At 35.4% G+C, this 12000-nt stretch overlaps 1 protein-coding gene across 2 annotated transcripts in view; it reads right to left on the minus strand.

Annotated features, from left to right (window-relative positions):
- LOC146136325 (coronin-7-like) overlaps positions 1 to 12000 on the minus strand; it is a 60860-nt gene that overhangs the window by 7596 nt on the left and 41264 nt on the right. For both annotated transcript variants that reach the window (XM_083395959.1, XM_083395958.1), the window contains exons 8-13: positions 6714 to 6768; positions 5094 to 5145; positions 4267 to 4412; positions 3876 to 3971; positions 3058 to 3280; positions 1375 to 1553 (exon numbers count right to left, since the gene is read on the minus strand). In XM_083395959.1, coding sequence (XP_083252085.1) covers positions 1375 to 1553; positions 3058 to 3280; positions 3876 to 3971; positions 4267 to 4412; positions 5094 to 5145; positions 6714 to 6768 — 751 coding nt within the window. The remainder of the gene's footprint in view (positions 1 to 1374; positions 1554 to 3057; positions 3281 to 3875; positions 3972 to 4266; positions 4413 to 5093; positions 5146 to 6713; positions 6769 to 12000) is intronic.

Below are 12000 nucleotides of genomic sequence, written 5' to 3' on the forward strand. Positions count from 1 at the left end.
TTGTCCTGAGGTACACAACCAGACAGAAAGTTTAAGTTTAAAAGGCGTTTTTTTGTACTTACAAGAAGGGTTTTTTTAAGGTTTGGTTTGGGTGACCGCTAAGTAGTTTTAAGAGACCGCAAGTGTTTCATTTAAATATAAAAAATAGCCATATTTGCTTAAACGAGTTGCAAGTCCAAATTTTGGGAAACCACTGGAGAAATTTGACACCTTAAAAACCTTTAAAAAAACACTGCTTACAAGCGACCTTAAGTGATTTTATAATCGTAAATGTTTGTAATAATTAGGGCGATAATTTTCTGACCGAAAAATGAGACATTTTGACAAATTTAATGAAAATATGACAAATTTGACCTTAAAATTTCCTTGACAACATTTTAATCTATTAGGAATACCTTGATTTAAACAACGCATTATTGCATAAAGTTTTGGCATATTATAAAGACAAACAACTATAAAAATGCCAAAGAAAAACACGACAATGGTTATTTTAAAAAATTGTTGTGTAAACAGTTGAAATACAAGGTAAAATTAATTGCAGAAAATCAATACAAACCTCGCATATTATCGAAATAGGTAATGGTATAATTGCAAATCACCACCGTAAAAAAAAACAGCATACTGTTCAATGCAATTGTCTAAATCAAAGATACAAAACTATATGACGCAAAAACGAAGTACCTGGTTAATTCTGTCGGTTTGCGTACGGGCTTTACTATATATTGCTCTATAATGAAGACATATTACAGTTAAAATGTTGTTGGTTGTAATTTAACACTAAATCTTAATAAAATTTAACAATTTCATAAAGTTTACTACGTCGTTTGGTAGTTTTTATAAACGATTTTCTTACATTTTGTAATAAATTTTAACTTTAAACAACTTCGACATATTTTGACCGAACGTGTAAATTTTAACAAAATTTTGATGTTTTTCGCCAAGTAAAAAAAATTTGCCTCTAGTAATAATAATGCAATATATATTTAAGAAACTAGTTGTTATGTCGTACTTAAACTAAATCTTTCGCCAACCAAAACAAGATAAACAATATAATTCACCGCTCTTCACAGAAGTATTTTATTAAATCATTTAATGTGAGCATAGGCTAGCGACTTTGGACCTTTACGCGAAATGAATCTAATATTCATTTTTTGCCATTAAGCGAATCTATAACGTTTATGTAATACGGCATCGTAAGTAACGCCTCTCCAACTCATTGAAGATAGACCTGTATTTTTTTGTGCATCGTGCATAGATTTGGTTTCTGTGCAGCCGTAAACCACCTTGATTAATTTAAACATATCGAGAATTGTGCGAAACTTGTGTGTGTGACCGAGCGAGATATAGTTTTTCTCACGTAGCACCACCTATTACCTCGAGAATGGCTATCTGACCACCGGCTGCGGCTAGTGGAACAGCAGCGAATTTATCGTTGACATGAAAACCGTCGCAAGATCCGGGAAGTGAGGTGCTCAGTTTAGGGATGTTGGTGATGTGGGAGGACGGGTGTTGGACAGTGGCCACCCAGTGGCGAAACTTCGATGCTCGTACCCCTAAAAAGTCACATATATATTATATACTGTATAAGGTATATTTATGAAATCCGAAACCATTGGCAGCAGGTTTCTGCTTGTCGACCACTGTTCCGCTGACGCGTATATAAACAATAAATAAAAAAGTTTGAAAACCAGAGTAAAACCAGGATCAGACATTTTTTAAAGAAATATAAAAAACGAAATAGATTCCAGAGTTTAAACATTAAAACTAAAATACATAGCACACTTAACTATTGCGGAACAAACATGTGAAAAGGGTAACCTCTGAATGCATTTTTATGCAACTTTAACTACTAACAAGATCTTTCACATTTAGACACTTATTATTTAGATTAAAATGTTTCGTGTTAGTAGAATAGAGTACAACACCTATTTTATTACATTAAGTGAGCTATGATTACTTTCACTATTGCATATCTCTCAACGTTTCCTAACGTTTAGGTTAGATGCTACTTTGCCAAACACATATTGCTACAACAAATTGCTTTCAGATTACACATTGAGCTGCTTAAACTAAAGAAGAAATCGCTTCTTCTTTTTGAAGGTTGATTGAAGTTTTTAATTGCATATATTTAAGACAAATGCATATAGGAAAAATGTTAAATACATCGAATCGCCGAGATAAGGGTAACTCTTATTTTATCTTTTAAGGCACAATTTACCAGGACAATATCGGGTATTTCGCTACAAAAATCCGCATACTATCCACTAAACCAGGGGTGGGCAATTATTTTTAGCCGCGGGCCGCAATACAATATGACGTCATACTCTGACGGTGTAAAAAAATAATCAACCAATTTGTTATTACGTTTAGAGTTGTGCGAAAATGTGCAATTTAAGTCGGATTTAAAGAAGGTGACGAAACGTCGCGCGAAGCGCGAAAAATTTGCGACTATGTTTGTTTGAAAATGCAAACTTTAATTTAGATTTAGATGGTACGTGAAGCATTGAGCATCGACTAAAAATGTATATTGCTTGATATATTAGCGTTTATTAAGTTGTGGGGCGCGTTGACCCAAAACTTAAGATTAAAATACATGAAAATTTCGTACGAAAAACTTACCTATATGTTTTTTCTTCTTTTTTAAAACTTTAAGTAACCGATGTGTTACAAAGTTTAACAAACTTAGCCTAATATTTATATATATTTTAAATAATATTTATATATATTTTAAATATTAGGCTAAGTTTGTTAAACTTTCGTAGGAGAAAATGCCACTGAGCAGAGGACGCTATTTGTTTGTGAAAATGCTAAAAAAATCGCGTGAAACATACTAGGAAGACATAAGAGATTCGCGCGAACCGCGAAAAGAATTTCCGTTTTAGCATTTAGAACAGGCTAAAAATCGAATTTGGCGGGGTCTTGACAAGATCTGTCAACTTGCCCTGGTTTTCGCTTAGCCTATGTATTTTATTGAAAATAAGCCGCGGGCCGTATGTTGCCCAGGTCTGCACTAACTAAACATATTACATCATTTAAATTAAAGTAAGCAAAACATACCAGAAAAAGGTTTTAGTAATGGCGGTGATTCGACCATTTCCTGATCTTGTCCTTTGTTGTTGATCGTAGGTTTTTCCACTGGTTCTTTCTTGTTCTCAACTTTTGTATTGCTTTGGGAAACAATTTCGTTCTGAGTGGCTTTTTGTTCCCCATTTGCATTTCCGTCGCTGGAACCGCTGCTTAGCGGCCTTTTATTACTCGGATCAAGGCTGCATTTTTTGCGCTAAAACACATAACCGCTAGATGATGCTCTTGAAAAGAATGCTACATTACTCATACTACTGAATATCCAGAAGAAAAAAATGAAGAAAATTAGTGACGATAGTTACTAGCTTGTGAATAACAATTGGGCAATTACATTAGGTTGATACAGTGATTATCAACCTTTTACGGCTTAGGGCAACCCTCAAAAATATAAATAGATTTTTGGCACCACAACTGGATTTTCGTTGAGTATTTTACTGAAATGCCACTATAAATGGAACTGGAACAACACAATCAACTTAAAACATGTAGGAAAATGTCATTTGACATAATGGTCTCTATCGTACACTAATAGTTGTATCAAGAAGCTTACCAATTGAGCAAAAAAAGATTCCTAAAAATTATCAAATACCTATGGGCACCCTTGAGCATTAGAAATGACACACCAGGGCGTTGAGAACCACTGGGTTAAAAGGTTAACTCAGGCGGGACATCAAATTTACTTCGGCCCCAACAATCTTCAAATTTTAAAATAAATGGAAAACAGGTGCGACACAATAAACAAAACGATGTTCAGTCTGCGCTGAGACTCGAACTTACACTCCTGTATATACCTGAGCATCTTTACCTTCGAACCACTCGTCATTTGTCAAAACAACTTCATCGGAATCGGTGTCCGGAAAAAGGTCGCTGGGATAATCACGGTGGGCCTAACAGAAAAAAAAAACGGGAAATTCTAACTTCCTATGTTTTGCGCTATACTTCGATAAGTTGAACATTTAATATTTGCTGTACTACCGTTGCGTCCATAAAAATTTTTCAATACGTTAAATATTGAATTTAATTTTAAAAACTTTTTTTTTAAATGACAAATTACATAAATTACATAAATACATAAAAAAGTTTTTAATACACAACCTAAACCAATCATGATAACAAACAATCTATTCCAAAAGGGATTTTGTCGTTATTGCTGGGCCCTATTCAAATTCCCGGAACCTTTACCTTACGCGGTACTTCGATCGTTATAGGCACGACCTGTCGAGAGCAAAGCTGCATCAACCTGGCAACTTCGCACGACATAACGTCCACAGACAACTTGTTCATCATCCCCATACCTTTGGTCTGGTCGGGTAGCATTATCTTGTTTACTTTGCAAAAATCATATCAGTCACGTTACAATACGATACATTTATTTTAGTAACGTCAATGCCTTTATATTCTTTAAGTTGCCCAAACAATTTTTTGCATTTACATATATAATTAAAATAGGCAAAGCATAGGAGTTGGACCATTACCACGTGCTTCCTGAGAGCGACCCTGCGGTAACAATCTCTAGTGGTAGTTGTAGAATATGAGGTAAGTAGAACAATGTACGGTGCGTGGAATATGAGCTGGGATACGTGAAATTCTTAAAGGGTGATAAAGTTGCAAAACTTGCAACATACGACAAAACCGGATGCACATAATAGTATGTATTACCTTCAACATTAGCATTGTACATTTATTTTGTTATAAAAAATTGTGATCTATTTCAACATTACGACGCATGAGCTACTCTATAAAAAGGTTGCTTAAGGCTATGGCGCCATAAAAATATTTGACTCCTACAAAACTACAAACAATTGAGCGCGAGTGTTTTACTTGCTATCAGTAATAAAAAGTAGCACTACTTTACCCAGTTATTTTCGTCTTTCATCTGTTTATAACAGTGTTAAAATAATAGATGTTAACTAAGCGGAAAACCAGAATCAGTATTGCGACCAAAACAAAGTGTCATTAGACTCGACAAGATAGATTAACATTACTACACAGCTTTCTTAACCAACTACCTTGTGATATAGCAGATTCTTCAACCTCCAGGAGGGTCAAAGTTGAGTCGCCCTACAAAAACATGTAAAAATAAAGCAATGCCATTCCTTACGTAAATATTACAAATAAACTGAAATGTCTAAACAAAAAGTACAAACCCTGAAATTTACTTCTATGTGTAATATTGTTTTATCAATTACCTAAAACAAAAAAGAGTGTGGTGCGTCATTGCGTTGTTAAACGATTATAACAAGCATTTTCAGGTCTTTTTGTGACTATAAAATTTCGAGTTTTGGTAGTATTACGACTTCCGTTAACTGAACTCTCCCTTTGCTACAATATATCGATCTATAACAGGGGTTCTTTAACTTTTTGTTAACGCGGAACCCTCATTTTTTTGCTTCGCGTGGACCACGGAAGGAAAGAATTTTTCATAACTGACGTCATAAACTGACGTCACAATACAAATAGAACTAAGAAATCTGCAGTTTTCTATCCACAAAATGTGAAAGTAAAATAGAGTCTAACTATATATTTTTAACTAAACTCTTTTCTTTGAAAAAATAATTACTTGTTAGTTCTTAAAAACACTAATATTTCAATTTGACCTTTATGGACCCCCTAAAACTAGTTCACGGCTCCCCAAGGGGTCCATGGACCTCAGTTTAACAGCCCCTGATCTATAACTTTTTTCTTGCGACGCACCAAGCGAAGGTTTTAACTATTTTTTATACGTTGATAAGAAAACCGTAATCAATTAAAATGAGTTCGAATGCTTATATCATTGGATAATAATACCTGTAAGCGTTTATTACCGGTACTAAGTTTAGAAATGTGACGAAATTAATATGCGATGCCCCTGGAAAATTAAAATGTTTGAGAATAACTGCTATAACCTAAAATGCGACTATAGCGCTGTGAGATGTTTTTAACGCAACTACCTTCTTATAAATATAACCGTAGTTTAATAAATATTTAATTATTATAAACTTGAGTAAAATTGTTTTTTTAAAAACCAGTGGATGCTTGCATCGATAATTAAAATCAACCAGAAGATACGATGCTAAAAAGGTTGAACATAACTATTGTAAATTAACTGCGGATAACTTACTGATTCAATTTAAGTTGACTACTAAATACCTCAGTAATTACAAACAATTTATCCCTTACTATCATAGTTTGGTATTCAAGGGTCTGCCAAAGCGTTGTAGATTTTGGTTTCTATAAAGGTATTTTAATGAGGTAATTGAGCAACTGCGAGGGAGCGGCCAAATTAATTTTCTCCTGATAAGGAAAAAGTAATTGAGCGGAAAAAATTTGAAAGTTTTTTATTTTATTTACGATGCGAAGTTCAAAGACCATATTACCATATACTTGTAGTTGTATGTTACACAGTAAAACGCCTAGCATGATCACGCAGCACATCGTTAGAGGAGCAATGGGTTTGATGATAATAAATCACAACGAAAAGAGCGAGGTATGTTAGTAGTTTAATGAGCCACATTATTATATACGTTTTTTTTAGGCTGGCAATCTCAGTTCTAGTAATGTTTCTTTATGGTTAACTGCTGACATTGCCATACCTGGTACTAAATCAATCGTCACAATTGGGATAAAATATTAAAAAAATATTTTTATACCTTTGAGCCAATAAACAGTAGACGAGTGTCCTGGTCGTAAAAAGGCATTGGCACTCTGCAAAGAAACGATTTAAATATTAGCACATCGATCATCTATTTAAATTATACAACGAACCAAACAAATTTTAATCATTAAATACAAGCGGGTACAGAAAATAGGCTTTTTCGCAAACCAAAATATAGGAATAAAACAGTGTTTTTTTTTCATTAAAACAACCTAACATTACACAGTTATGCGAATGAACTCAGTATACGTTGAATGGTATAGATTTTGAACCGAATTTATTCCAGATTCGTATCATGTGTGATTTTTAATGTGGAAATATCAGGTTTTCAAATAACGTTACTATTTCAATTGGAAGTGAGGAAGTAAATAGTTCTTAACAAAAATCCCGCACACCATTCCGTTTTGAAAAAAAAAATGTCCCATACTTGTTTGTAATCATTCGAAAATGATTAAAAATAAAACTAGACTCTAGTGTTGGCAAAGATGATGGCCAATCACCTTTATTATTATTAACCCCATCCCCACCGCCAAAAAAACACAGGGCGCATTTCAAAAAGGTTAATCAACTCGTCTAAAAAAGCTTCGGCACGATAACCAAACCATGATTCACGAATACGATCTTGAAAAACCACAACTAGGTTAAAATGCCGCAAAGTGAGCGAACTAAATCAGATGGGCAAACTACGCAGTTAAGCTGAGGTGCAGTTAATGCAGCCAACGCTTTCACAAGTCTCCCTTTTCTCAACGCAGGTTTATTTAACGATGCCTAATGGGCCCGGTCAAGCGGAAACTTGAAAATGCTTGTAGCGGTGAGACGATGTGGGGCCTATTATCTTTCTCGCTCGGCTGTGTAATTGATGAATTTGCCTTGCCCGCCAATTTGACAGTGAGTAGGGAAAGGCTGTTTTTGAAGGTTGGCATGTTTTTGTGGTTTCATGTTGGCTTGCACAAGGTTCGTCTGTATGCCTAAATTTATGGCAGATACTATAAATGGTAGCAAAAAAGCATTGTTAAGTTCATATCTAAAAACGTAACAACCTAGTAAAAAGGATTGTCGGCATAGGAAAATCTTAAAGCGATTACATTATTTTTATTAAAATTTATATAAAATATTAAATCTGTCAATAATTGATTAATATACGATCGCCAACAAGAGAAATATTTCCGCTAAGTGTCGCTAAAGGGTTGAGTGCTGTCGCGTTATTTTTAGCTGATAAGAGTTTAAAGCTGAGTGCTAATACGCATAAAAAATGAAACAACACAACACTGCATTTACCCATATGTCTAATTTAATCTAAATAAAGTCGAAAACCGCCATGGGAAGACATTTGCTGTTCATTTTGACTCGCTGTTGCACCGAAAGTGTAAATGGTCCGCCATTTTTGAGGTTATGTGTTCCAATTTGTCAAAAATATCCTTTATTTGTGCAATTTTCCCAAAGGTAAAATGGTTCATGTTTGGCGCGATAAGGGCAGTATACAGCAGTGTTTCTTAAACAGGTGAATGGTTCACCCCAGGGTGAATAATATTTTTGCAGGGGTGAGCCAACCAAAAGGGGTGAATAAGGGTAAACCATCAGAAATCGATGACAACTCGCAGTAAATCAACTACTGAACTGTTGTTTTTTTTGTGTTTTTTTTTGCTTATTTTGATAGAGAAGTTGGTTTGCACTGAGTGTATAAGTACAAACATTTGGTGACTGTGTTTTGTGCTTTTGTAGCTTTATATCTCTTGACTCGAGAAATTGTAGATTGGAAATTTAGTAAATCTTAGCTAGAGTTGATCTTAACCAAAAAAAAACAAACTAAAAGTCATTTTGTGCTGTTATATATAGACTAGATAGTTCTATCATATCATGAGACAAGGGTGAATGAAATCTTGAGAAAGATGCTTTTAAGAAGCACTGGTATACAGTGCTGGTGTACTATACACAAAACGTTGCAAACTCTTTGGACAACTTTGAATGCAGTTGTCACATTTTAGGTCACATACGGCCCAAAAAGCGTTTGTAAAACTGTCCACTAACAATAGCGCCAATAAATAGTTTTAACTACAGATATCGGGTTAGGTCTAAATGGAAAGGCTGAGTTCGTCTGCGACCAGAAAATGTAACAAATTTCACACAATATGCTGACTTCAAAAACTGAAAAAAAAAATCCCTAAGATATTAAAATTAGGAATATCTAACTCTCCAAACATTTTTAATATTAACTATCAGGGAAAAACGCTGCACAATTAAATGCATACGCCAGCTGTTGACAGACTTAGAATATGGAAGTATCATGTGTCTCCAAACAGGTTTGCACAATGTTCAGCCGTGATTGGGCGATTACACGGGTCACGTGGTTTTGGCTGCTTTATAACGCGTTTGCCGTTTGGGTTACTTCACGGGTCACGTGATACGATCCTTGCCACCTACTAAGTTCCAAGGCAAGCATATAAATTCTACACATAGTGGAATGTCAATTTTAGTCGATGTTACGACACAGAAGTGTTTTTTGAACAGTTAAAGAAATAATGACCGTTTAAAATGAAAAAAGTAATACTAAAATTAGACAAAAATTTGAGTATAAGTAAAAAATTAAAAACGCTATAATTCGCCATAATTGGAACGGCTTGAAGACTTACCATCCTTCGTCAAGCCAGACAATAAATATTTTTTTCAAACTACGCCTAAAATATGCGGTTGTCATGACAGCGTAAGATCAACAACTTTCGGCTTCTGCTAACAGACGAGCAAAGCACAACAGCCGACACGCTCGGTTGCCGACATTCTAGGTGTTGGTTACACTTCGTAGCAGTGCTTCGAGATATAACAAGTCTTAGTTTTAAATTCTGTCTTGCTCCGTTATCAGTTAACTTTTTGGAGTGGTTATTTTTGGAGTGGTTATTTTTCGTACTATACTTCTGTGGCGTTACATTATACCGACGGAAAAAATGTCATATAATGTCAATTTTAAAATAAAAACATGGTTGCAAATAAACTAAGTTTATTTGGCGCATAGGGCCAGAAGCCACCCAGAGCTGGCGCTTTTAGCAGACCACTGTGTCGACAGGCAAGATGTCTACAACTCCTCTTAAATATAGGATAAAGATCAACAAATTCACGAACGTACATCAAATCAAATTATCTAAAGCGACTTGCACCTGTTGTCGCAGAATGGGGAAAACGAAGGACCATCTTAAAGGAATCCACTTCTACTAAAAAGTCGTTTAGATTTTTGATCGCGGTTCTACTGTCCAACGATGACGTCACGATTTAAATCACGACAGTGACGCATGAGGCTCTATTACTTTGATCACGGGGTGTCGAAGGATGCGCATTATGGTATATTTTTTATTGGAATCGTAAAACGCTAAATTACACGGAACAATATTTAATACGTTTTACTATTGTTTTTAAAGGTGTCAAAGGAACTAATGACAAAATAGCAGATTTTTTGTGAATGAATTGATGCTTAAAAATATGTCGCACTTTCCTCCATATAGTCAGAGCCAATTTCAACATCACGAGCGTTTAATAACGTCAGCATATTACCGCACGTTTCCTTTATAGTAATTTGATCACAGCCGGGCGTCGCGGATTGATGTTCAAAGACGCCACTCACTCGCCCATCATCGTTTAGCGCAATAAAAACACATGTCAGAGTAAATTACATGCGTCGCAAATTATCAAGATGTGGCACACTCTCCTATCGATGTCCGCTTCGTCAACGCCTACCTAGGAGTTGGCGTATTTTTCTTAATACTTGGAGCGGATAAAATTACAAGGTATTGTGGGCCTCGTATAAACGTTTGACTTAATAAATTTAGGTTAAGCACAGTTATATTTTTCAATCATATATTTCAAATCCATTGTTGCGTACGAGCACTAGTGTTGCCCTTTTTTCGAAATATCAGCAGATCCATTTAAGATGGACCGTTTCATTTATTTTCAAAAACCCTAATTAGCCACGAAAATACATTAGCCATGTACTGTTATATTATAGTATGTCGCCATGTGCCACAGGCCAAATATAAAGTAAGTATCCTTTTTAAAGAAAAACAAACTTAGGTACAAACAAACGCCGAAATATAAATGGTCAACGTTTTAAAACAACTTATTGACTTCAGCAACGGCTTACGATTTCAAATAAAGTGAAAAATTTTAGAATTTTTTTTTAATTTTTTAAAAAAATCAGAAAAAAGTATATTTACGAAAATACTTAAGTCGCAGTACGGCCGCGGTTTTCTCCATAGTTAATTTATCATTGTTGGAAGTTTTCACGCCAAATTTAAACGACGCATATCTAAAATCCCTGCCTAATACATATGCGAACTAGGGGCGACAAATTAAGTAGGAAATGCGACGAAGGGACAAAAAATATCCAGACAAATTTCTAGACGTCGCGTTATATCGCGGCGACGGAAAGTTTGCCAGCGACGGGCCATCAAATATTATCAAACGAGTTTAAGAAGAACGATGATCTAGACTCCTAGAGTAACCCGATAGGACTTCGCATTAGGGAAACAACGTCAAAACTATACAAAGGAGACTACATATATTTCAAGTCTAACAAAAGTCTTCTTTTTATGACGATTCGCTTATTTTAAATAACAACCGAAAACCTCTCGCTTGTAGGAAATGTACCATTTTAACACCAAGTATAACTGGAAAAAATGTGATATAACTCATTCACCGTTATAAACAGAATTAGTAACTACATGGAAATAAATTAGGTCATTTTAGATAGAGGTAGATCAACCGACTTGATACACACCCTTTTATAAATTAGACCATTAAACAGATTGGGCGTAGCTAGATCACAGAATCAGTAACAGTATTCCGAAGAAGAGTAAAAAAGGCCACGAATTCCTCGCCACGTGGGGTCGTTATTATAGACACTCGAACAATCCCTGATCTTGGCGGGGGGCGAAGAGAAAAAACAAATTAAAACTCGCCAATCGACTGCTAGGAAAACCGAGAGGGTCGCGTGACATTAAAGAGGCGTCCGAGGCGCGATCAAATTCAAAGCGAAGTGTTATAGGTGGTTGATTTTAGCTCAACGGCGGCGGGCGCCAAAAGCAAACAAGTGCTCGCTTGGTTGAATCTCGCAAACCTGAGGCCAGAGCTAAATAACTACTGCGTTGGGTTAATTCCATGCGGTTGATATGTCTCTGTGGGACACCCTTTTGTTTTTATACACCTTCTCCAGTATGCAGTCGCGAAATTTTCTTCGCAACGCTGCGTAACAAAAGCTATAGATGCTGCAGTGAAAATGCAAAAAAAATCGACCGAAA

This window comes from Ascidiella aspersa, chromosome 8, assembly GCF_963924565.1.
Source record: "Ascidiella aspersa chromosome 8, kaAscAspe10.2, whole genome shotgun sequence".
Taxonomy (NCBI): domain Eukaryota; kingdom Metazoa; phylum Chordata; class Ascidiacea; order Phlebobranchia; family Ascidiidae; genus Ascidiella; species Ascidiella aspersa.